The sequence below is a fragment of the Emys orbicularis genome, chromosome 7 (assembly GCF_028017835.1).
Source record: "Emys orbicularis isolate rEmyOrb1 chromosome 7, rEmyOrb1.hap1, whole genome shotgun sequence".
Taxonomy (NCBI): Eukaryota; Metazoa; Chordata; order Testudines; family Emydidae; genus Emys; species Emys orbicularis.
Window position 1 is genome coordinate 1,028,463 of NC_088689.1, and position 23,595 is coordinate 1,052,057.

Genomic DNA, 23,595 nt, shown 5'->3' on the forward strand with positions numbered 1-23,595 from the left:
CGGCTGGCACGTGGACACTGCTTGGAAGGTTCTGCTGTTAGGTACCACCAGGCAGCGCATTACCCATACATGTGAATATGTGGAATCATCTCAAAGAACTCCAGTTACAAGTACCCTTCCTTATTTCACTGTCTGTGAGCAGCAAAGCCCCCTGCAGAGCCCTGGACAGAGGCTGCGCACGTGCTGTCTCCGGTACAGCTTTGATTGAATACGGGCAGCTCCGAGGTCAGTGTGGCCCAGAGGAGGCTGAGAACATTGCAGAGCATGGCAGTGTGTACTGCAGAAGGGGGATTGTTTTGCTTTTGGTCATTAGACTGTCCGTCCGTCCGCCTGTCTGTCTAGGCAGTGCCATTGCCGTAAGAGCGACGTGCTTGGGACCAGATTCTGCCGCTCTCCCTCTTGCTGAGGGACACCTTCATCCAGGTCTAGTCGCGTTGTGGGCCGGGGGCCCCGGCAGCCCTCAGCTAGTATTGATGGTTCAGCTATTATGAAAATGGCAGCTGAAGAATTTTAAATGTGGTCCCTGAGAATCTCACTGGATTCTTGGTCTGAGTCTGTCACTGAGCAGCCTGCAGCCTGCCTGACCCACCCTGTTCACAAGGGCAAATGCCAGACAGCAACATTTGAGTCATTCGCTCTGGGAGGCTCCGAACTTGGGCCCATCCTGCTCCCTGGCTGCAAAAAGCAGATTCCCCCACCTGTGAAAGCTCAGCCTGGAGAAACGCCCCGTCTCACCAAAATGGCCTGGGGCCCCGGCTCGTAGCTCAGCTTTGGACTCAGAGTTTCTAAGCACCAGTTGAAGAGAGGGGGTCTTGTGTCGACGTACGTACGTGTCCCTGGTGCGCTCGTTAGCTGGCTGGCTTGGCTGGAGGTAGGAGCCATCTCCCTCTGCAGAGTTGCATGCTGTGTCTGCCCTGGGGGGGCGAGGGAGAGACCTTCTACAAACAAGAACTACTGACTGGTGGGTCTCCTCTTCCCCACCCTTCTCCCCTCTCGGCACCTTTCAAATGCTGGCTGTTTGGTCAGCTCGGCCAGCGTCTGCAATGAGAAGAGCAGGCTGCCTCTACCCACCGGCCTCACAGCTAGTTTGCCTCCTTGCTCCCTGGCAGGTGGAGACATCCCACTGCCTGCCTGGATCTCAGGGTACAGGAGGCGGGAGAGGAGAGGTGGGGAACCGGGTTCTGCTCAAGGATGGTATCTTATGAAATACAGAGGTGAGAGCGAGGCTGAGAATCTTCTCTCCTCAAAGCACTTGGCAAACATTAACCCTCTGCCCTGCGCCCGTTTCAAACCCAGCGTTCAGACTTCCCAGCACAGTGACTCTGCCACGTCGCCGGGGCAGGTCCTTGCCAAGCTGAGCCTAATCCACAGTGCCGCAGACACAGCAGCTCAGCTGCCATGAGGCTGGGTGCCTAGCTGGTGAATTTCCTGACTCGGGGGGTGGGGGGATTCTCAGCCTCGTGATTACATGATATGATTTGTACCAGACGTGCTGAGACACCCTCGTCAGAATCGGGTGCTGTGCCGTGCCATGTGTCCAAAGGCCCAGTCCCCGCCTCGAAGCGCTTACAGGCGACATATGAAGGGTAGGGGAGAGGGAGACAGTCCAGCAGATAGGGACAACGGGGAACCTTTTCCTGATGACTAAATCGCCAAAGCCAGCAGAGGTGCCAGGCCCCAGCGCTTGGTTCCCTGTCTGCGGATATTTCAAGAGTGTAGACTGAAAGGTGGGCGGATCGTGTTTGGGGTGGAGTGTTGTCCAGCTGTAACTAGGAGGAAGGGGCTCACGCAGAGTGCGGGGGGGGGGGGGGGGCTCTGCTCAGAGGAGCACTCAGGCTGTGGAGTCAGCCCCCCAAAGGTGGGGAGGAAGCCCTGTCACTCGGGCCCTTTACATCTAGGCTGAACAAAGCACTAGAAAGGTTCCCTGGGGGTGGCTCCGCACTGGCCCGGGGGATGAGCTGGTTGACCAGATGAGGTTCTGGGGTGAAGGGAGGACGCCGGATGCACACCGTCCTTTGGTCCTCCCAGCAATTTGTTGGGGTCACATATTGTCATTGCACGAGGCCTGGCCTGAGTGTGATTCACACATGGATCTGCCGCTAGCGCTTCCCTGGTTGTATCGTTGCATAATGATTGCAGCATCCCTCATTCCCCATTCCCGCCCCCAACAAGATGCTTTCAGACTTCTGGGGCCTGCACTGACTACCAGGACCTCCAAGAGGCTCCTTTTATCCGAGACTGGAGAGAGATTTAGAGCTGCCTCCTCCGCTCAGAGCGGCTCCTCTTGGCTTGCTGTCACGATGGGTTAAAGGACCTTTCCCTCCTACTGTAATTGTGCTATGAAATGCCTCTGGACTTCATCAAACCCGTCAGAGCGGTGCTACTGCTCGCAGGGCTGGTCCCTGGGACATGGGGAGCTGGAACAGCGCTGCTCCTGCCATGGGAAAGGGGATGAGACGCGCTCCGGCCTGGAACAAACTCAAGCAATAACCTGCCGTTGCACCACGGTCTCTTGCCCTAACTCCTCAGCTAGTGATGCCCAGTCCTGCCCCAGTGACACCCAGCAGCCCACAAAAGCCCAGGAGAGCGTGCAGCAGGGCCAGGCTCAGTGCTGTACGTGCTACCGAACGTGCTTGGAGGAGCTGCTGCTCCGAGGAGCACAGGCAGTGTCTCTTTAAGGAGCATGGAACGGTAGGGAACCTGCTGTTTGACCCAGAACTGTCGTCTCGGTGATATTGCTGAGAGCCGGTCCCCTTGCTGCGCTGTACATCCTGAGTGCACTGCCAGACGCTGCCCCCTCCTGACATAGCAATGCTTTAATCCTGGCTGGGGCTCTGTGAGAGCCACGGGAGTCCAAGCTGGGTGATTTACAACAGCCCCGACCTGTCAAGCGCCAGCAAATTTACAGATAACAGAGCATCTTCCAGGCTCCCTCTGCGTGCCCAGACAGGCTGGGCCATCTCCTCCAGGGGGCCATCTTCTCCCCACCTGCCCCCCGACCCTCACCTGCCTCCTGCAGGACCCCCCCCCCCACTGCATGCATAGCTGGTTGCTGCATCAGTGCCCCCTCCTCACAGTCAGGCTGCTGTATCCCCTCGCCATCCACAGCAGACACTGAACGTGTGCGTCAGCCATGTCTGTCGCATACCGCCCAGGTCTGGGGGGGCGTTATTGGGAGCAGGGCTTAATTTGTGCCAGGGCTGAGACCCAGCACCTGCGGGCCCAGCAGGGCTGAGACCTGGCACCTCTGGGCCCGGCAGGGCTGGGCCCCGGCACCTCTGGTCCTGCTGCATCAGTTATGAGTAAAAAACTGGCTTGAACCCCGGCCCCTCTTTCATTACAAATGAAGCCCTGTTTGGGAGTGTCCAACCCATATGAACTACAGCCCAGAAGGGGTCCTCTCCGGACAGTGCCTGAAGCCCTCCCCCCATGCTGCTCCCAGCAGGCTCTGTCGTGCCCACACTCTGCGGTCTGAGGGGAGATGAGGGGCTCGCTGAGGACTCTGCCTGGGCAGCGGGTGAGCAGGAGCACGGCCCCTCGCTGCGGGAGCTGGGCTGGGAACGGGAGCGGAGATACGCCTTCTGTCCCGTCTCAACGACACCTGCCACGTGGTCCAGGGGAAAGACTCAGGGACGCTCCCAGCGCGCCATTGGCTGCCCCGGGCCTAGCCCGCCGCCACAGGCTGAGCCTCCCGTGCATGATGTGGTGCAGGATTCCCTGCGCTTCGCACTCGGGCGCTGGATTTCCTCACCAGCAGGTGGCGCCAGCCCTGCGGGGGGCACAGGAGACAAGGAACTGCCTCTGTCCCGCTCTCAGCGGGGGGTAAGACGCGCTCTTGCTTTTACGGAAGTGGCCTCTCCTGACGCCCTGGGTGGCTTTTCTTCTCTCACTGCTACTTCTGCACAACACTAACCCCGGCTTCGGGGCAGGGCAGGCTCAATAGGCGGGATGCTGAGTTCCTTGCTTTGGTTTGTCTTGCCTGCTTTAGCCGCGACTCGCTGGATTCTCACCCTGGGGGCCAGTGCCTCCAGTGTGACTGTGACTGAGTGGGAGTTTTCTGTAACATTTTGTGTTAATAGTGTGCCTGCCTCAGTTTCCCCTAGATGCTGCATTGTATGTAGGTAGCAGGAAAAGGTCTTTTATTCTCTGCAGATCCAGGTGTGCTGGACATTGACTGTCTGGGGCCTTCCCCCCTCTACCACCCCCCCCAATGTCCATGGACAGTCCCAGAAGACAATGGCCACTCCAATTGCCCAGACATTTGTTACCTAGCAACTAATGACCATGGATGACCCACGCCTCTTCAAGAAGCCAGCCAGGTGTGACCAGCAGGGGAACAAGGGGCTGGGGAGGAGCTAGAGGACAATGTTTGCCCAGGGACAAGAACAAAGGATGGAGGAGGGGCCAGGTGACGGATGTTAAGTGTGGGCTGCTGAAAGCGTGAGACTCACCTGGATAGAACAAAAGAGGGATCGATGGGCTCTGGGCTGACCAGGCTGTAACCTCCTGCTCGGGGTGCTACCCAAGGCCTGCCTAGCTGGGGTCCAGCCCCTCCTACCCCCTGCTGTAACCGCGCCGGCTGCGCCCCGGCAGGTGCTGGAGGTGGGGGGCATTGCGCCCCCTGGGGGTCCATGTCTCTCTCTGGTGGACTCGCTGAAGGGAGCTCACGGCGTGAGTCAGGGGTGCTGAAGGCTCGGTCCAAGGGGGCGGTGAAGCCGAGGAGCTTCCCCAGCGACAGAGCGAGCCCCTGGGGGGGTCTGTCTCCTCAAGGGGGCGTCCCTGGGGCTATTCCGTGACAGTGACTCAAACAGGAAACTCTCCCAGCTCCCCAGATATTGGCCCCCCAGGACCCTGCAACGCCAGCTCGAGGGCTCTGCCTGCCGAGCAGGCTGCAGCCCAGAGAGCCAGGCCAGGGCGTTCCTGCCCAGCGGAGAGGGAGCCGCCCAGCAGCACTGGCACAGGGCCTCTGCCCAGCTTGGAATTCTCTTTGCGGGGCCCTCTGGAGGGGATATGGGATGTGGTCGGTGGGCTGCCACTCAGCGTCTCCTCAGCTCCGGGGGGAGACCCGATGCCGGCTGGTGTGTGGCACATCCAGCGCCTGCCGGTGCTGCTTGAGCTCCCAGCAGCGGAGTAGCCACACCCACGTCCTGCCCCAGAGCGTGCCTTCCCGCAGTCCCATCCCCTGGTGCTGGAGGAGCAGTTCATCATTGAGTGGCTGCAGACAGTCCGCTCGGGGGTACGCCTACCCAGCGCGCTGCAGCCGAAGAACTCTGCGTAGCAGTACCCAGCCGTCGGGGTGGCGCTGTGCCCTTGCCCTCAGAGCCCCTCCCATGGTGGCACTGCCCCTACCCCCCAGTTCCCTCTCACCACCCCGGCTAGAGTCAGAGCACTCGGTGCGGCGCTCACCTCACACCTCTGTTACCTCAGGCTCCAGGATTTGATTTCGAGTTAGCTAGTAGTGCCCTGACATTCCTCGGCCTTCCCCAGAGGAAGAGCTCACGCTCCTTCCTCAGCTCGTCCAAGAGAGGTCTCCTAAAATGGGACACAGGCACCCCCAAGCTCGGGGAGAGTCGTCCTCCTCTGCCAGACGCGCCGTGATTCTGAGGTCCGCCAGATGGAGCTGGGCCGTACCTGCGCTCCGGCACTGAGGCAGCCCCAGTCCCATGCTCTGCCATCGACTCCAGTGCTGTCAGTCTGGTACTGCCAACATTGGCACCAGCTAGTTCCACGCCATCAGCGTACCGTGGAGCATCAGGATGGTCCTCCAGGTAGCAAACGGGCATGTGGCAGGCAGAGCTGCGGGACTGAAGTGTCTTGAGCCTAGAAGTGCAGGAAATCCCAGAGCTACGTCGCCGCCACGACACTGGTCTGAACACGTTAGCAACGAGTGGGGCTACATCCATGTGACTGAGAGCAGCGTGCGGCCCCCTCTCTGTCAAGGGGCAGAGCACATCGCTAATGGGGAGGACGTGGGGCTGGGAGCTTCTGGCCTTTCCAGGTCTCTCTCTCTCATAAACTTCAGAACTGGCCAGTGTGGAGTTAAACGGCTCCCTCCCAGTGATGGGGGCAGGGCAGCCGGTGTGCTCCCCCTACCATCCCCACTCCATTAGGAGTGGGCAATGGATCTATTTCCCCATCTGTTTTCTCCTTATCCCCCATTAGGCGTGCTGTGACCTTCCCAGCCTGTCCTGCCAGCAGCAGCACTTCAACATCTGGCCGGCTCAGTCGCCGATGTTGTTCCGTGTCTCCGGGGTAGGTGCCATGGAATTCCTGCGTCAGCTGCAGCCACCGGTGCCGTGGCTCTGAAGGCAGGTGGTGGCTGGAGGGCTCTTCCCACCCTGGATTTATTGTTCCCACCCGAGTGGGAAGTGAAAAGAGAAGCGTTCCGAGAACTCCAAAGGGATCGCTCTTGGTTTCTGTCCCTTCTGACGCAGCAGCTCCGCTCCCTCCCTGCGGCCGCCATGGCCTGGGCTCTGTCAGACGGAGGCGATGAGAGGAGAGGTTTGAGGCTATTCCTCCATCTGCTCCACGCCCCAGGAAACAGCAGCCGGCCTGCTTGGAAAGAGCCAGAGCCAGGCTCCAAACCTGCTGCTTTGCATTTAATCATACACTCATAGACTATCAGGGTTGGAAGGGACCTCAGGAGGTATCTAGTCCAACCCCCTGCTCAAAGCAGGACCAATTCCCAACTAAATCATCCCAGCCAGGGCTTTGTCAAGCCGGGCCTTCAAAACCTCTAAGGAAGGTGTCAAGGCTCCTTCCCCACTCTGAACTTTAGGGTACAGATGTGGGGGCCTGCATGAAAACTTCTAAGCTTAACTACCAGCTTAGATCTGGTCCGCTGCTACCACTCCCAATGGGCTAACTCCCTTCCCTGGGTAGCCTTGAGAGACTCTTCCACCAACTCCCTGGTGAACACAGATCCAACCCCTTGGATCTTAAAACAAGGAGAAATTAACCATCCCCCTCCTTTCTCCCACCAACTCCTGGTGGATCCAGATCCAATCCCCTTGGATCTAAAAACAAGGAAAAATCAATCAGGTTATTAAAAAAGGCTTTTAATTAAAGAAAAAGGTCAAAATCATCTCTGTAAAATCAGGATGAAAAATAACTTATCAGGGTAATCAAACTTAAAGAGCCCAGAGGAACCCCCTCTAGCCTTAGGTTCAAAGTTACAGCAAACAGAGGTAAACACCCTAGCAAAAGGTACATTTACAAGTTGAGAAAACAAAGATAAAACTAACACGCCTTGCCTGGCTGTACTTACAAGTTTGAAATATGAGAGACTTGTTCAGAAAGATTTGGAGAGCCTGGATTGATGTCTGGTCCCTCTTAGTCCCAAGAGCGAACTCCCCCCAAAATGAAGAGCACAAACAAAAGCCTTCCCCCCACCAAGATTTGAAAGTATCTTGTCCCCTTATTGGTCCTTTGGGTCAGGTGTCAGCCAGGTTACCTGAGCTTCTTAACCCTTTACAGGTAAAAGGATTTTGGAGTCTCTGGCCGGGAGGGATTTTATAGTATTGTACACAGGAGGGCTGTTACCCTTCCCTTTATAGTTATGACAGAAGGAGATTCCACCACCTCCCTAGGTAACCCATTCCAGTGCTTCACCACCCTCCTAGTGAAAAAGGTTTTCCTAATATCCAACCTAAACCTCCCCCACTGCAACTTGAGACCATTACTCCTTGTTCTGTCATCTGCCACCATTGAGAACAGCCAAGCTCCATCCTCTTTGGAACCCCACCCCCCCAGGTAGTTGAAGGCAGCTATCAAATCCCCCCTCACTCTTCTCTTCTGGAGACTAAATAACCCCAGTTCCCTCAGCCTCTCCTAAGTCATGTGCTCCAGCCCCCTAATCATTTTCACTGCCCTCCGCTGGACTCTTTCCAATTTTTCCACATCCTTCTTGTAGTGTGGGGCCCAAAACTGGACACAGTACTCCAGGTGAGGCCTCACCAATGTCGAATAGAGGGGAACGATCACGTCCCTCGATCTGCTGGCAATGCCCCTACTTATACAGCCCAAAATGTCCCCTGCTGTGCAGTCAGGTCTTTCCATGACCCAGCGTGGATCTCACCTCCTCCGTCACCCTGATGGCGACGGTCCGGCCTTCATCCAGGAAACGGAGAACTAGCAAGCGAGGTGGGATCAGCAGAGAGGGAATTCAGCTGGTGGGACCCAGGGAGGCGCAGCCCGTCTGACTGCTCCGAGAGGCTGTTTGTCAGTGCGCTCCCCAGCTCCAGTGCCTGCCTGCACAGCTCAACCCTCCAGCCCCACCGGCGACTCAGCCCAGCTCACAGAACAAGTGGTCGTCTCGGGACTCTCCAGACCTGGCTAGGAATAGTCATTCCTGTGAGGACTGCACTGGCACGGGCCGGCCAGCAGGCCAGGGCTGAAACAGAGCTGTCACCGCTGCAGTTCTCCACCCAGTCCATGTCTGAGCTTCCTTCACACCCCATCCCTCACCACTGGGAACTCTGGGTGGGGTCCCTGAGTACGGGGTGTCCCTGGCCCCTCCCACCAGCAAGCACAGTCTGCCTGCTGAGCTGGGCACTGTGCTGCTGGCCCTACGCAGGCGGACGGGGCGATGAGGAAGAGCAGCGTGAGTCCCTGAAACCAGAGCCAGGGCTCACCAGCTGTGCTATCAGCAGAGGGGCCCAAGCCATGCCGTGCTCACTCGACCAGGTCACAGGCTGGGATTCTGCAACCTTCTCTCCAGCCTGGCCATGGCCCCACCCCAGCAGATTCAAAAGGCATTTTGTAAAAAAATTTGTAAAAAATTGCCTCTGATTCCATCTGGCTGCCGGCGTGGGGTCTGATTTCCAGAGGTGCTGGCATCTGCCTCTCCCCTTCATTCGTACGGGATTTCTGCACACTTAAACTTCCGGCTGCGGCTCTCTCCCGTTAGCCAGGGAGCTGGTGTTTGTCACGCCACGTGGAGGGAGCGTGTGGGTGTGGGTGTGTCGAGGAGAGGTGTTCGTCTGTGGCCGATTCGGCTGACTGGCAAGGAAACAAGCAGAACAGCTTTAGGGCTAACGCTGTTTCTCTTATTCTCGCCAAGGTCCGTGTTCAGGGCTCGAAGAAAGTGACTCTGGCTCTTGGCCAGCGGCAGAGGGGGACTCACACTCAGAGGCCAGGCGCAGGAGAGCTGTTTCAGCTCAGTCTGCATATCGTAGAGAAGCCAGGAGGCTGCTCCAGATGGCAGAAGCCACCAAGGAAAAGTGTGTGATTGTGTGAGGGGATGAGAGGAGCCGGTGTGGGGTGGGGAGGTGAGGGCGGTGGGAGCATGTCCGTGCGGGGTGCTTCTGAACTCTCTGTGGGTATTTCTAGAGCACCAGTCCTGGCTGAACGGGCCAGAGGAGCTGTCTGAGGAAGGGTCAAGGGGAGGTCACGGCAGGCAGGATGTTCTGGAGAGCTTCGGCTATGGGGAGTAAGCGCCACGCAGGGGCGGGGATTGCTCAGTGCGAGCCAGGGTGACCAGGCGAAAGGGGCTGGAATGGCGAGCGGGAACGCAGGCTGACTCTGGGAAGTTGCCTGCGTTTCATTGGCGGTGAAATAGACGCCCTGGGGACTGGGGGGAGGGCGAAGCCCCATCCTTTGGGCCTTTTAAAGCAGACTAGACCCGCAGCGTTGTAATGGCTCTGCAGGGAGCAGGCCTGCCCTGCCTGCAGACGGACTGGGGGCGTCTGACTGCTGTGGCTCAGGGAGTTGGAGAGGCCATGAGGGAGGATTCAGCCTGGGGAGCCCTGCTGGGGGGCAATGCTGCAGAGGCCACGCCAGGCAGATCTGCAGACGGTGGAAATGGGGGAGGAGCAGAGCGGAGCAGAGCAGAGGGTCAAGGACAAGTCCACGGTTGTGGCACAAAGGATCGGGCAGCCCCCGGCCAGGGGAACGGCTGCCCTTGCGCTAACTGAGACCCGGCCACACAGTTCCTTGGTCTGCACTCACTCCGAAGTGGGCTGGGAGCAGGAACATGGGGGAGGCTGGGACTTGCCCATGTCGGGCTCTTCTGGGGGTGCCGGGGGTGGCTCCCTTCTGCAGCAGCACGTCCTGTATGTTCTGCGGGGCAGGAGAGGCTCCCCTCAGCCAGCTCAGGGATTTCAGCCCCTCCGCTGCGTACTCAGCAGGTGCCCATTTGCTGGGTTCCCCTCAGTGCCCTCTCCGATGTGGCACCGGTCCTGCTTAGGAAAGGCCCTGGGCTAGTGCGGAAGGGAGGTGGCTGCGTGACCAGCGGTGGAGGCCCGTAGCACATGCTCCCCAGAGGTTGAACCGAGCTCAGCGTAATCACAGCCATCCCCACGGCTGCTGCAGAGGGGCTGCAGTTTGTCTCCTCACAGGCAGAGACCTGCCAGGGGACTTGTGTGTCAGGCTCATTGCAAACCCCGGGCTGAGCCTGGCCCATTTGCCAGCACGAGGAAGAGGCAGCTCCAGCCCCAGCCAGCCTGCGCCTTTGCAGTGTTTCCGTTGCTAGTTCTGCACTTCTTGGAGCACTCGCTGAATTTCTCTCTGCGGAGCATTGCTGGCCAAGGTCCAGCCTGACGCCGGGGCAGTTGTCCCCGCTCGCTGGATGCGGGAGCCTGACAAGGATGTTGCTGCTAAGGAGACACGGTGTTGGAACTCGGAGACTGTGTGGGCCCCATGTAGAGACCAAGAACTGCTCCCAAACCCCACTGCGGCATCCCTCCATCCCGGCTATTGCTAGTCTCCTGATACAGGTGAGCAGGGACCCAGGGGAGCAACAGGAGCCCGTGTCATTGGGAGTGGTTTGTGCGGAGGTGCCGTGGCTCCGGGCAGGGCGATGGCCTGGCACCGGGGACACAGCGTGTGCAATGATGCAAGTAGCGCAGCCAAGGGTGGGGGTGGAGTCTCCATCACAGGCCATGTTTGTGTCACGATGGGATGTTCTTCTAAAAGCTCTGGGGCCTCTCCTGTGTAGGAGTCACTGGATGATCACAAGGGTCCCCTTCTGGCCTGGACTGTAGTAACCTGCACTGTGATATGGAAGGGTTTTCATCATGTCCATGCTTCTAAGGGAGTCGAAATCTAGGGAACATGAACTCGGAGTAACCAGGGAGCAGAGCAAAGCCGCTGACTGCCTGGGGAACAGACGTGAGGAGCAAGTTACTGGAGAAGGACACTGAAGCCCAAAGTATAAATGTGTCGGCCCCCCCTTGGTTTGCTTCTGGAGAAGGAAGGCTAGAGGGAGCTAGTGACAAATTCGGCCAGTGGAGTAAGATCCCGCTGGAAAGGGGCCCTCTCCTGTCCCTACAAGCTGGGAGCCATTTGCCACGTCTCTCACAAAGATCCCCACAAGTGTGTCACACCCTGAAGCAAACCCACTGGCTGTCGCTGCGGCTGGACTGTTCCCTTTGCAGCCGTGAGTGCTGTTCTGCCCTGGGCAGCGGGCACGGAGACGGGCTGGTTGTGCTGTTCTGCCCTGGGCAGCGGGCACAGAGACGGGCTGGTTGTGCTGTTCTGCCCCGGGCAGCGGGCACAGAGACGGGCTGGTTGGCTGTTCTGCCCCGGGCAGCGGGCACGGAGACGGGCTGGTTGTGCTGTTCTGCCCTGGGCAGCGGGTACGGAGACGGGCTGGTTGTGCTGTTCTGCCCTGGGCAGCGGGCACAGAGACGGGCTGGTTGGCTGTTCTGCCCTGGGCAGCGGGCACAGAGACGGGCTGGTTGTGCTGTTCTGCCCCGGGCAGCGGGCACGGAGACGGGCTGGTTGTGCTGTTCTGCCCCGGGCAGCGGGCCCGGAGACGGGCTGGTTGTGCTGTTCTGCCCTGGGCAGCGGGCACGGAGACGGGCTGGTTGGCTGTTCTGCCCTGGGCAGCGGGCACAGAGACGGGCTGGTTGTGCTGTTCTGCCCCGGGCAGCGGGCCCGGAGACGGGCTGGTTGTGCTGTTCTGCCCTGGGCAGCGGGCACGGAGACGGGCTGGTTGTGCTGTTCTGCCCTGGGCAGCGGGTACGGAGATGGGCTGGTTGGCTGTTCTGCCCTGGGCAGCGGGCATGGAGACGGGCTGGTTGTGCTGTTCTGCCCCGGGCAGCGGGCCCGGAGACGGGCTGGTTGTGCTGTTCTGCCCTGGGCAGCGGGCATGGAGACGGGCTGGTTGTGCTGTTCTGCCCCGGGCAGCGGGCCCGGAGACGGGCTGGTTGTGCTGTTCTGTCCTGGGCAGCGGGCCCGGAGACGGGCTGGTTGTGCTGTTCTGCCCTGGGCAGCGGGTACGGAGACGGGCTGGTTGTGCTGTTCTGCCCTGGGCAGCGGGCACGGAGACGGGCTGGTTGTGCTGTTCTGCCCCGGGCAGCGGGCCCGGAGACGGGCTGGTTGTGCTGTTCTGCCCTGGGCAGCGGGCATGGAGACGGGCTGGTTGTGCTGTTCTGCCCTGGGCAGCGGGCACGGAGACGGGCTGGTTGTGCTGTTCTGCCCTGGGCAGCGGGTACGGAGACGGGCTGGTTGTGCTGTTCTGCCCTGGGCAGCGGGCACGGAGACGGGCTGGTTGTGCTGTTCTGCCCCGGGCAGCGGGTACGGAGACGGGCTGGTTGTGCTGTTCTGCCCCGGGCAGCGGGCACGGAGACGGGCTGGTTGTGCTGTTCTGCCCTGGGCAGCGGGTACGGAGACGGGCTGGTTGTGCTGTTCTGCCCTGGGCAGCGGGCACGGAGACGGGCTGGTTGGCTGTTCTGCCCTGGGCAGCGGGCACGGAGACGGGCTGGTTGGCTGTTGTGCCCTGGGCAGCGGGCACGGAGACGGGCTGGTTGGCTGTTGTGCCCTGGGCAGCGGGCACGGAGACGGGCTGGTTGGCTGTTGTGCCCTGGGCAGCGGGCACGGAGACGGGCTGGTTGTGCTGTTCTGCCCTGGGCAGCGGGTACGGAGACGGGCTGGTTGTGCTGTTCTGCCCTGGGCAGCGGGTACGGAGACGGGCTGGTTGTGCTGTTCTGCCCCGGGCAGCGGGCACGGAGACGGGCTGGTTGTGCTGTTCTGCCCTGGGCAGCGGGTACGGAGACGGGCTGGTTGTGCTGTTCTGCCCTGGGCAGCGGGTACGGAGATGGGCTGGTTGTGCTGTTCTGCCCCGGGCAGCGGGTACGGAGACGGGCTGGTTGGCTGTTCTGCCCCGGGCAGCGGGCACGGAGACGGGCTGGTTGGCTGTGCACCAGTGGGGCTGCACAGAGCTTTCATGTGATGTTCCGCTGCCTCTGCTGGTTACAGCCCGAGCGGCTGAAGGGCTGCGGGTCCGTTACTCGCGTTCTGGTCATAGCTACATGTGGTTAGTGCACAATTCAACAAACCCAGCCGTGCTGCCAAGCAGCCTTGCTCCTTCGAGGAAAGGTCAGGGGGTTACGCTCCCGCCCCCTCTGTAACCAGGCTGGAGACAGGAGGATCTGGTTAATAGGTCTGTCTGAAGGGCTGATTAACCAGCCCCATTTCCAACAGCTTAAGTTTCTAAGAGCTCCTGCAATGAATTAAAGGGTGGAGAGAGATAAAATGGGACCCTCTGGGTTTTTCTTGTCTAATGGAAAGCTCTTGGGCCCTGTTGGCCCCATGGCACTAGTAGATACGGTCGGCCTTACATCTACAAATCACATCACTTGAGACAGCTGCCCTTCCTGCCCATAAATCCGGATTCCTAGCCAGGAAGCTGCTGAAGCACTGAGCTGCATTCTTTGTTCAGGTGCTTGCTGCCTGCAGCTCCAGCAGGGGCCTTGGGGCCAGCACAGGTTAATGGCCCTGCAAAGTAGTTACAGCAAGAAAGCGCCTTCCATTCCTCTGGGACCAATACCTGAGCCGATTCCTTTCTGTCAGCGTATTCTACCGTTACATCTGTGACTGGCGCAGTCCTCACAGCTGAAGGGCCCCTCCCCCCCCGGAGACCCTGCTGGCATGCTCTAAAAGGTACCTAGGTCACATTAACAAACTAGATTACCTTTTAGAGCACACCAGCAGGGTCTGCACGTGCAGTTAGAGCACTTTACAAATCACACACACACACCCCGAGCACTTTACTGCCCTGTCTAGACAAGGCCTGAGCTCTCTGTAAGGCACTGGGCTTAGCCCTGCGTGACATTCCGATTAAAACCCCATATCCAGCGCTCTGCAAAACCAGTGTCGCCTGGCTTAAACTCTGAGTAAATGAGAGATCTCAGAAAGTAATTGTAAGTGGGAAGCATCATCCACTGGGGGTGTTTCTGGTGGGGTCCCACAGGGATGTCCTTGGCCCAATGCCATTCAATATCTTGATCAATGATCGGGAAGAAAATATGAAACCGTTGCTGGTAAAATTCTCAGAACTGGTGGAGTGGTATATAACGATGGGACAGGTCAGTTCTACAGACTGGCCTGGATCGCTGGGTAAGGGGCCCCGCAAACAACATTCACCTGAATACAGCTGCAGGCAAGGTCAGACCTCTAGGAACTGAGTGTAAGTGTCACACTATCTAGATTTCAGAGGGATAGCCATGTATCAGCAAATAGAACAGGAGTCCTTGTGGCACCTTAGAGACTAACACATTTATTTGGGCATAAGCTTTCATGGGCTAGAACCCACTTCATCGGATGCATGGAGTGGAAAATACAGTAGGAATCTTAATCTTTCCCTGTTCGCTGTATACACAAAGTAAAACTATTTCCCCATGCTAATTTCCCCCCTACTGTTACTCACACCTTCTTGTCAACTGTTGGAAATGGGCCATCCTGATTATCACTACAAAAGTTTTTTTTCTCCTGCTGATAATAGCCCACCTTAATTGATTAGTCTCCCTGCCCCAGCCCGGAGTCCCCTCCCGCACCCAAACTCCCTCCCGGAGTCCGCATCCCCCAACCCTCTGCCCCAGCCCTGAGCCCCCTCCTGCACCCCAACTCCCTGCCCCAGCCTGGAGTCCCCTCCTGCACCCAAACTCCCTTCCAGAGTCCGCACCCCCCAACCCCCAGCCCTGAGCCCCCTCCTGCACCCAAACTCCCTGCCCCAGCCCTGAGCCCCCTCCTGCACCCAAACTCCCTCCCGGAGTCCGCGCCCCCCAACCCCACCCTCCCGCACCCCAGCCCCCTGCCCCACAGGCCCTGCTCCGAACAGGGGGTGCTGGAGTTCCTTTAACATTACAAAACCCAGGATCTTGCCCTTCCCAGCGTCTAGGGAGCAGCTGAACCGCTGGGCTGAAAGATCCCAGCAGCGGGCAGCCCGAGGCATGGAACACTGCAGCCCAAATGGTTCAAGCTCGGCAAGGGTGGGAACCACCAAGAGGAGGGTCGCACGGGGGGGCTCTGCTCCCAGCCCGGTGGGACGCAGAGGAGGTGACGTGTCAATTCTTCCCTCTCCGCAGGATTACTGGCTCTCGCTCCTGTACAAGCGCCTAGTTGGGCCCAAGGTGCTGGCCGTCCACGTGGCAGGGCTCCAGAGGGAGCCGCGCCCCGGCAGGGTTATTCGGGACAAGCTCCGTATCTACGCTCACTGCACCAGCTCCCACAAGTCAGTCCCCCCGCCAGGCCTGACTGCTGCTTGCACGACTCCGCGGGGAGCCCCGGGCTGAGAGAGGCTGTGGGGCTGCACACCAGGAATATCGCAAGAGACGGGCTTGGCGCTCGCTGCCCAGGGCTGCTGGGGGAGCAGAGGGGGTGTGCAGGGTGGGGGGCTGGTCCCCCTCGGAAGGGGCTTTGGGAATGGGGCTGCCCCGTGCCATGTGAGTGAGCGAACAGGAGACTCCTGTGATGGCAGCGGGTCCCTGAGCAGAGACTGGGGGGTTGGGCACGAGCCCAACAGGGGAGATCAAGGGAGTGGATTTCACCCAGGCCCCAGAGGTCGGGTTACGCTGCCCTCCGGCTGACAGTGACAGGGAGCTGCCTGGTGGCTCTTTCAAAGGGTCCCACAGAGGGGCGGGGGCGCTGCCATCTCCACGGACACAAGTTCCTATTGTGGCCGAGGGGAGGCCGTTTGGTTACATGTTCCAGATGCTTTCAACATCCCCCCACCCCATAGGAAATCTTGTCCAGTAACTGACAGGTGCAGCCTGCTCTCCGGCCCCTGTCTGGGCTGCGTGCTGGGCGAGACAGAGCACCCGTGTCTTGTCTCTGTTCGGGACGTGTCCAGGGCAGTGCCCGGGCATAGAGAGCACTTGCCTTGTTCGCAGCATCCCCGCTTGTGCCCCCCCACACACCCGGGAGCTGGGGCAGAGGCTCCCCACAGCACATCCCTGGTGCCCTGCCCCATCGCACGCCTCAAGGGAGGTGAATCCACGGGTCTGCCTGGGAACGCCACCTCCCCGCCCCGCTCTGACCTGCGTCCCAAGGGAAGTGGCACAGTGCCTGCTGCATAATGTGGGTAGACAACTGCAGCCAGGAGCCACATGTGCCGCTGCCCTGAGCTCGTTAGAGGGTAAATCAAGGCCCTGGGCCCGCCCCTGCCATGGCACGATGCTGCTCAGCCCAGCGCGTGTTCATCCTGGACCCTCGCTAGGCCCAGGGGGATGGAGACAGGGCACAGACGTCCATACAGATCTGGGGGGAACGGGGCTAGCGTCCCCCTCTGGAGAGCCAGCGTCTGCCCCTGCTGCACAGAGCCTGTCTCCCGTTGGAGGGCTCATGCCATCCCTGCCTTGTTACGGTGACGGCCCCCCAGTTACTGCAGTGCTGGTCTCGTCCCCTCCTGGGCGCTGCAGAAGGCCGGTTCCTAGCACAGCCGGCACAGACCCCCTGCTGAACTGGCCTCTTAGCGACAGCCTGGTTTTTAAAGCTGCCTAGAAACAATGCGGTTTCCTAGTCAACATGCAGACAACCCCACCTTCCTTGTCACTTTCGCTCTCAGCCACAATTATGTCCGAGGATCCATCACCCTCTACATCATCAACCTGCATCGCTCCCGGAAGAAAATCAAGCTGGTGGGGACGCTGCGAGATAAGATTGTTCACCAGTACCTGCTGCAGCCGCATGGCAAGGACGGGCTTCACGCCCGGTGAGTGCAGACACGCAGGGCTCGGCCCTGAACGCCAGCACGGGGCCTGCCAGCCAGCAGCACCCGCGCGCGGCCAGTAAACCGCACTGGGTGGGTGGGGCTGAGGCCAGGCCGTGGGGCACCACCTGCAGCTGGGACACAGGAGCAGAGAGCTGACCTCTGGGACAGGCTGGCTGCCGCTTCCCGCAGCTCCCATTGGCCGGGAATGGCGAACCGGGGCCACTGGGAGCGGGCAGCCATGCCTGCGGACAGTCGATATAAACAAACTGTCTCGCGGCCGCCAGCGCATTACCCTGACGGGCCGCAGTGCCCACCACTGCAGTAGCCCCAAGTGAGGCACCCAGATAAGTGACCGGTTCCGGGGTGCGGAACCACTGCAGCCCCCCCCCCCCCCGACTCCTGCTCAGCCCCCTGGGAGATCAGCTCATTGTCCTCATGCCTCAGTCCCTGCGGAGGCTCCCAGCACCACCTGCTCCTCCCATGGCCATCACCTGCCTTTGCAGACCTATGGCTCCTGCCTTCTGGGCAGATGCATGCAGCACGCCCAGCCCACCGGGCTGCAGGCACACGCCCTGTCTGCTGGCTGCCTTGTGCCGGGCTCCCAGGCCGCTGTGGAGACGCTGACCTGAGTGTGCTTCTCCTGCAGGTCCGTGCAGCTCAACGGGCAGCCGCTGGCCATGGCGGATGATGGGATGCTTCCTGAGCTGAAACCTCGCCCCCTTCGTGCTGGCCGCACCCTGGTCGTCCCACCACTGACCATGAGCTTCTATGTGGTGAAGAACGTTCACGCCCTGGCCTGCCGGTACCGATAGCTCTGCCCGAAAGCCACTGGCCAAGACGAGACCTGCTGGGCCTGCTTTAACCCTCCCCTGTCCTCTCGCTTCCTGCACAGAACTTGCTGCCAGTCGGTGGGGCTGTGACCTGCCCGCTGCAGAATGGGCCCCCCTCTCCTGGGTCTCTGCACCCGGTGGGATGTGCGTCATCACTGGCAGGTCCCGTTCCCCTTGGAGAATAACCACTCAGAGCGGGAGTCCCGAGCGACTCCTCCAGGGTGGCCCAATGGCACGGCAATACCTGGCCAGGCTGGCTGCTTGGCCCCAGCCCCACGAGCCAGCTTGGCCCCTGGCATTGCAGTGCCCGCGGAGGAGAACATGACTCCATTGGTGAGACGACTGGCTCCTCTTGGAAAAGCTGGGACCTTGGTGCAGTGACAGAGACCTGCGACTCAGGGGCGATGGTGCCTGGGAGTTGTGGGCCACACGCCCTCTTCACACCGTCAGTGTTTCTTCCACAGGCCGAGTGAAAATCTGGCTGGTGAATTCGGCCTGTGCGCACGGACGGCCCGGCTCCGCGGGATCGGACTGCAGGGGATAGCGCTGCACCAGGCCGGTTTCGGATAGGGGAGCTGGCTCCTTGCTCTGGGAAAGTGCAGAGACAGGGGGCTCAAGGGTTGTGTTCTTAGCCTGGGACAGGGAGCACAGGCACAAGCACTGCAAAGGGGACGGAGCTCACCCAGCTGGCTAGAGCCAGCCCAGCCCCTCAGAGCCTCCCCTTCCCTGCGCTAACCAGGGCATCTCCCGGCTCTGCGCTCCCCCAGGGCGCTTTGCTCTCAGGCAGGTGCCAGGGGCTCTTGGCAGCTCCAGCCTGCCAGAACCCAGCCACCCTTCTCTCCCCACACTGCAGTGCCGCGGCCCATGGCAGCTCCAGCCTCCCGGCCACCCTTCTCCCCACACTGCCGTGCCACTGCCCGTAACAGGGGTGAGCCTGGGACTGGGGAAAGAAGTGGGCCAGGCTCAGTGCAGCGCGGGGCTGCGGGGCCTCCCCCCAAGGGATTTCGTAGTTCACTATAGTGATGGGCCGGGCACGGACCGATCCCCGGGGGTAGCCATTGCCCTCCGCTGCTTCTTCCCTCGGATCCAGAGTCAGGTCCTGGCAGCCCTCGAGCACCCTGGGCCCACCCCCTGAGAGACTGAGGGCCAGAGGGATCCTGGTATCAGCCCACCGAGCAACCCAGAGCTTTCCCAGACAGAACGTGCGTGGGAGCAGCTCCCCCTGCTGCCGCCTGGCCGTGAGACAGGCGAGGTGGCTGAGGGAATAGCTTCTACCAGCCCCTCTGGGGCGCCAGCCGAGCTTTGGAGCCATGCTGCGAAATGGGCGGCATGAGACGCGCTGGGGGGCTGCGAGGAGTCGCTTCGGCCAGGCTAAGGAAGCCCGTAGGGGCTCAGCCGAGCCCTGTGCAGGGGCGTTAGCCAGGAGTCCTGCCCCCGGCACTGGCTGGGGCGCTGCGAGCTGGGCCCGCGGGAGCCTTCGCTGTAAATGTTAATATTTAAATTATATTTTCTGAAGAAGAGAAACTTTGAGCTCTGCTAGTCTGGAAGCTGGTGGGAGGGAAGTGGGGTGGGGCACCCCACTCCCCAGCTCGCAGGAGAAGTGGGCTGAGGCGGTACAGGCAGGGTCACTGCTCCCCAGGGGCTTGGGGGGCATTGTTAGAGGTGTGAATATTTCCTTCCAGAAGAGATTTTATTGAGGTGTGTGGAGAGCCGGGCTCCGGGAGCTAGCTGAGATTGTGTGGGAGATGTTGGATAATAAAGGTGGGCTGTCCAACCATGCCTGGCCTCGTCTCTCAGCAGCAGCGAAGGCCGGGCCCGCCGCACCATGCTCCCTGGCAGAGGGGCGCGTTTCGTAGCCTCTGCTCCGGGACTGCAAGCGCCTTCGGTCTGTCCCAGGCCTGGAGCCGTGGCCGAGTCCCCAGCCGTAGGACGTGGCTACACGACAGAGCAGGGGCTGCTGCTCCGTGACTCAGGGACACCAGGCCCAAGTGTGTTTGCATCACAGCCATTGTCACCTGTTTGTGCATGTGCACCTCAGTGTGTTCTGGGGAGCTGGGCCATAGGGCCTCAGCAGGGCCTGGCTCCCAGAGCAGCGCCAGCAGCACATGCCCTCAGAGATGCCCTCATGCCCAGAAAGCTGGGAGGAAGGAGGCGTAACTCACCCAGTGACACAGGCACAGGTAGGACACGGCAGAGTCAGCATTACAGGCCAGCCTGCACCCCTGGCAGGGGCGACGCACTGGCAGCTGGTCACTAACCCAGCGGTGTGAGGACACAGCCCATTCCATGCCGCTTGGCTATGACCTGGCTGAGCCGTTTTGCACATGGGGGGTGGGGAGCTCAGAGTTCGAGGCATCAGCGCTGGGCTGTGCCCAGAGGCTGCAGAGCCACGTGTGGTACCAGACATGGCAGTGGGGCGTGAGGAGCCCGTGAAGCAGGGTCTGGCTGGGGCAATGGGGCGACGAAGGCCTGGTCCAGATCTCGGCTGGAGGGAGTGTGAATTCTGGCAAAGGGGCTCACGGGGCAGGGACAAAGGGGACAAGGTTCTGGCTTTGGGAATGAAGTCCTGAGTGCAGGAGAGCGACTGCACTGTCCAAGCCAGTGACACCGGCGCAGCCAGGAGCTGGGGCTCCAGACGGAGGGAGGTAAAGGGCCCGTGAGCTGGGGAGAGGGAGAGCTTGGTGTGACCCACAGAGAAGTGAAGTCAAGGGTTGGATTCTGTCAGGCCGTCCTGCAGCAGCTCCAGACCGTGGGTACCAGCCTCAGGCCGCCTGGCAGGAGCCAGGCACAGACCCCACCGTGGCTGAGTTCTGTGCTTAGATCTCACCCACCAGGTATCAGGTGTGAACTCCTCAGGCGCTGGAACAGCCTGACCAGGGAGTCCCAGGTACTCCCATCCACCTCACCACCAGCTGCCTTTGTGAGAGCCGGTGCCTTACACCAAGGATCACGGCACTATCCGGGTTACTCCCAGCCCCAGAGGAGTCCTGGGAGACTGGGGAGGGTGTGCGGCCTTTGCCAGAGGAGGAAGCGGCTGGTAACGTGGAAATCCCATGCTTGCTGGCCAGGCTTTCCTGGGCATTTCAGCATCCCGGTCTGCAGCAGGACAGCTGGAGTGCGAGCGCCAGAGCATCTGGAGAGCATGTGCGCGACCAGCTGGAGCATGCGTGTGCAACACAACAGCTGGGGGCCGTTTCTGCCACAGCTGGGCCCCGAGCCCTTGTTATCCGGCTGCTGCTGGGATGTGAAGCCCAGCCCCACCAGGCCGCAGGCTGTGCCTAGTGGATCCCAAACCGGGTGCCAGGCCAGGGCTGAGCCCCCAGCCCGTTTCGATGGGAACGTCCCCTCTCTAAGGCCAGAAAGGGTCTCTGCCGAAGGGACGCTGTGACTGTCTCCCAAGCAGCCGGCGTGGTTGTAGGCACCGACGCCAGAACCACGCTGCCCGGAGGCAGGAGGGCACAGAAAGCCCAAGAGTTAGGCCCAAGGGCAGCAGGTGCAGAGGAGACAGGCAGCCCTGCCTGCAGCTAATGCTCTGCCTGTCCCTCTGCCTGTTCTCCCCTGCACCCAGCAGCCCCCACTTGACTTTCCGGCCCCCATGCTGGCTCTGAATTAAGGGCCAGGATTGTAAGTGGCTGGGGGGTGGGGGACAGCCTGGGGGCCTTCCAGCAGCAGGATGCCTGGCCAGGGTGGGACTCACTCCAGAAGGAGTCCTGAGCTACCTCCCACCCTGAACAGGAGCTGGGAATTCTCCATGCTCAGCTGCAGAGCACCCCATAATGCCCACCCCCACCCCCCGCTCAAGCGCTCTGTGCGTAGCTGCTTCCACTACAGTCGCTGTAACCGCCAATGCAGACGTGCTCGCTCCCTGTGCAGCCATGTTACGGGGGTTTCTAGGCTGTCGCACCCTCATCACCATGTCTCTGGGCTCCCAAGCGCCTGTCCACCCTCCCATGGTACCTGGGGCTCTGGGTATCTCACCGCCCCAAGCTGGGCGGTCCTGAAATCTACCTCCTTGCCCTGCTGTGTCCTGGATTCCCCTCTGTATGCAACAACTCGGGCGTGGCACGCTAGAGACAGGGCGGCGTAGCTACGGGGTGCAGATGCACTCACTGCCCGTGTGGACAGCGCCGACGGGCGGGCGTCTCCCATCGACACCGCTACCGCCTCTCGCGGCGGTGGGGCACCTACGCTGACCCGTAGCTCAGTGCTACAGCCGCGGCAGCGCTGCACATGGGGACAAGCCCGTAGCCTGCTGCGTCTAGGCTCCTTCTCAGCCAGCCCCCAAGCCCAGGGAGGGGGCGAGTGGCAGGGCTGGGGGCTGTTGGCTTAGGTGGCTGCCCAGCCAATGGCCAGGATAGCTAGATGCTGACCTACCAGGAAACGCGAGGCAGACACGCAGACACCCCACTGAGGCCTGGCCTTTTAGTATCCCCCAGCCCCCTGGGGGCTTGCTTGGGATCCCGCCTGGCTGGCAGGAGGGGCAGCGGGAACAGATCCTGTGGGGCTCGCACTCTCTGGCTGCAGCCCTAGTAACAGGCAGGTTGCTGTGGATTTGGGGGGAGGGTCCAGCACAGGGCTGGCAGGGGACGTGCCCAGGACAGCCAGTCACGCAGAGCAGTGCAGAATCCCCCCTCCCGGCCCAGAGCCTGCCCTGCACGCCACGCTTTCCGGCACCACGCCCCTTGGCAAGCGGCTTGTGCCCGGGAAGACCCTGGCTGGCTGCGTATGACAGCATCACACGGGCCTGGCAGCTCTGTGATTTAAAACCCTGAGACCAAGCGCTGAGTCAGTAACACCCCACACTGGTGCAAACCCCGTCTCCCCTCGGGGTGGGCTCGGCCCTCACTGCTCCTGGCCCCCGGCCCCAGCACGTGCTGAGTTCTGGGGCTGCCTCCCCTGTGTGGCTGTCTCGTGATCTCGTCTCAGGAGAAGCAGGTGGCTCCGTGTCTCTGCCCCCAGCTCCGGGGCAGCAGCTCCGTGTCTCAGCCCAGTGCCCTGGCCTGGTTCGTAGGGCCTGGCTGCACTCCGAGCGGGGGGGTTACCAGCACCAAGAGCCATGCCCGTGATAAGCCAGAGCGCCCCAAAGAGCGTAGCCGCGGCGATGCACACAGGGAGAGGGGCTAACGCCCCCCAGTACGGACCGGCCAAGATACTAGGCCCCTTCCGCTCCAAGTGTCAATGGACCCTCTGAGGCAGCATCTTCCCGCCCGCGCCGGGAGCTGTCTGCTCCCTCCCAGATAATGACTGGGCCAGCTGCACCGCGTCTGCACCTTTGCCCTCCTCTTCCAGCCTGCGTGGGGAGGGGAGGAAACGGGGCAGCACGGAGCCGTCTCCTCAGACCAGCAGGGCACCCAGGGTCCCGCCGGCTGCAGACAGTGAAAGCCTGGGCCTGACCCTAATGCAGCAGCCGCCAGGCCGGTGCGAGCAGGCAACGTGGAGGTGCAGAATGCAGCCAGTAGGGTCGGGAGTCACCAGGTCACTTGGGGCTCCTGGGCCCCATTCCCATCCTTGCCCAGGAACTGGGGTGTCCCGCCAGACTCCAGCGTCTGCAGAGTGCGAGCAAGGAGCCGAGCGCAGCCCGGCCAGCCCCACTCAGTCCGCCAGGAACCCCCCAGGGTGGGGCAAGCCCCTGCACAAAGCCGCTCACAGCTGGGAACTGGCCTCACCCCCAGCTCACCTCTGGGCGAGGCGGCTGCTGGAGGGCAGCGGAGCACAGGGCCCCTGGGTGGGGGCCAGGCGTGGGGCAGCTGCCCCGTCAGGCCTCGCAAGCCCAACGGGGCCAGGCTGGACTCAGCTCTACAGGGGGCAGAGCCAGGGCCCTATTGCCCTGTA

General features: G+C 61.1%; 1 protein-coding gene across 1 annotated transcript in view; it reads left to right on the top strand.

Moving 5' to 3' along the window:
• Positions 1–17,745, top strand: part of HPSE2 (heparanase 2 (inactive)) — a 282,498-nt gene extending 264,753 nt beyond the window's left edge. The window contains exons 10-12 of the mRNA XM_065408175.1: positions 15,309–15,454; positions 16,787–16,933; positions 17,580–17,745. Of these exons, the coding sequence (XP_065264247.1) occupies positions 15,309–15,454; positions 16,787–16,933; positions 17,580–17,745 (459 nt within the window). The remainder of the gene's footprint in view (positions 1–15,308; positions 15,455–16,786; positions 16,934–17,579) is intronic.
• Positions 17,746–23,595: the final 5,850 nt, after the last annotated feature.